The sequence below is a fragment of the Gymnoscopelus microlampas genome (genome assembly GCF_963454915.1).
Source record: "Gymnoscopelus microlampas genome assembly, chromosome: 2".
Classification (NCBI taxonomy): Eukaryota; Metazoa; Chordata; class Actinopteri; order Myctophiformes; family Myctophidae; genus Gymnoscopelus; species Gymnoscopelus microlampas.
Window position 1 is genome coordinate 39,962,643 of NC_139939.1, and position 1,273 is coordinate 39,963,915.

General features: G+C 47.6%; 1 protein-coding gene across 2 annotated transcripts in view; it reads right to left on the reverse strand.

The window, feature by feature from the left end:
* Positions 1-441: 441 nt before the first annotated feature.
* Positions 442-1,273, reverse strand: part of hhip (hedgehog interacting protein) — a gene marked incomplete at its 3' end in the record, with an annotated part of 51,889 nt that continues 51,057 nt past the window's right edge. The window contains exon 13 of one of the 2 annotated variants that reach the window (XM_084076476.1): positions 442-638. In XM_084076476.1, the coding sequence (XP_083932602.1) occupies positions 442-638 (197 nt within the window). The remainder of the gene's footprint in view (positions 639-1,273) is intronic. The other variant, XR_014602100.1, reaches the window with a different exon arrangement.

Genomic DNA, 1,273 nt, shown 5'->3' on the forward strand with positions numbered 1-1,273 from the left:
GCGAGATCAGTTGACCCGGGTGCAAGGGCTCTGCCATCCAAGAGCAAGTAGCTTATAGGCAAAAAACGAAAGAGAAAGAGTTTTGTGCGGGGATGGTTGATGAGCGAATGGCCAATTGGGGGATATGTGTGTGTGTGTGTGTGTGCGTGTGTGTGTGTGTGTGTGTGTGTGTGTGTGTGTGTGTGTGTGTGTGTGTGTGTGTGTGTGCACACGCGCATAGTGTTATGTGCGTGTGAGGGATTTGTGAGATTGATGAGACTCCCCTTTGTCAAGGCGTGTCCTCAAAGTCTGCTGGTGGTGGCGTAGGTAGATTTGTTGCGGGGGGTGTGTGTGGGGGGGTTATATGTTGAGGCGTTATGGACTAGCAGATGTTCCTCCGACCCCCCCCCCCCCCCCCCCCCTTCCCCCCTTCTCCCTGCCCCTCTCCCCCTCTACACACCCCTATACGATGTAGCTGGTGAGGTCAAGCAGGTAGGAGGTCATGTCAATGATGTGGTCCAGGATGCCATCTTTCTCCTGGTCGTTGGGCATGCCCCGCTCGCCCTTCTCACACTGAGCCCCTGAGTAGCCACTCTTGCACAGGCACTTATTGGGCTCCATGCACACTCCTCCATTGCGACATCCTGGTTCACATTTGGCTGAGAGAGAGAGAGAGAGAGAGAGAGAGAGAGAGAGAGAGAGAGAGAGAGAGAGAGAGAGAGAGAGAGAGAGAGCGACAGAGACAGAGACAGAGACAGAGACAGAGACAGAGACAGAGACAGAGACAGAGACAGAGACAGAGACACACACAAAGTGAGTTGAAGTGTACATCGATGTTCAAGCGACCTTCCGACCGACCAAGAATCCTACCAACTCTGGATCAAATCTGTCTACTGAGTCACAAATTCTAAACTGCCGATTGAATTAAAGAAAGTCTAAAAAGACATTCCTTACTTGTGCTTAAAGAAGAAAAGCAAATGCATGGCAGAGTGTACGTATATTTCACATAAACTATTCATAAAGGTTGATGTCTTTATTCACAGTGAAACATTCCCAAAAATTGCGTTGCTTTACACATTTCCTCCTCACAACAGAACGATAAGATTCACGTTTTAAAAAGTTGTCTTTTAACACACTGTTTTTGATTATTGATTTTTTGCGTTTTTATGCTTTAATCAGATACAGCAAAATGAGAGACAGGAAAATGCAGACTGGAGTGAAATCAGGGACACGCTGTAGAAAGCATTCTTGCGTTGCTTTATCGCTATGTAATATTCGCGTTCTGTGTGGATCT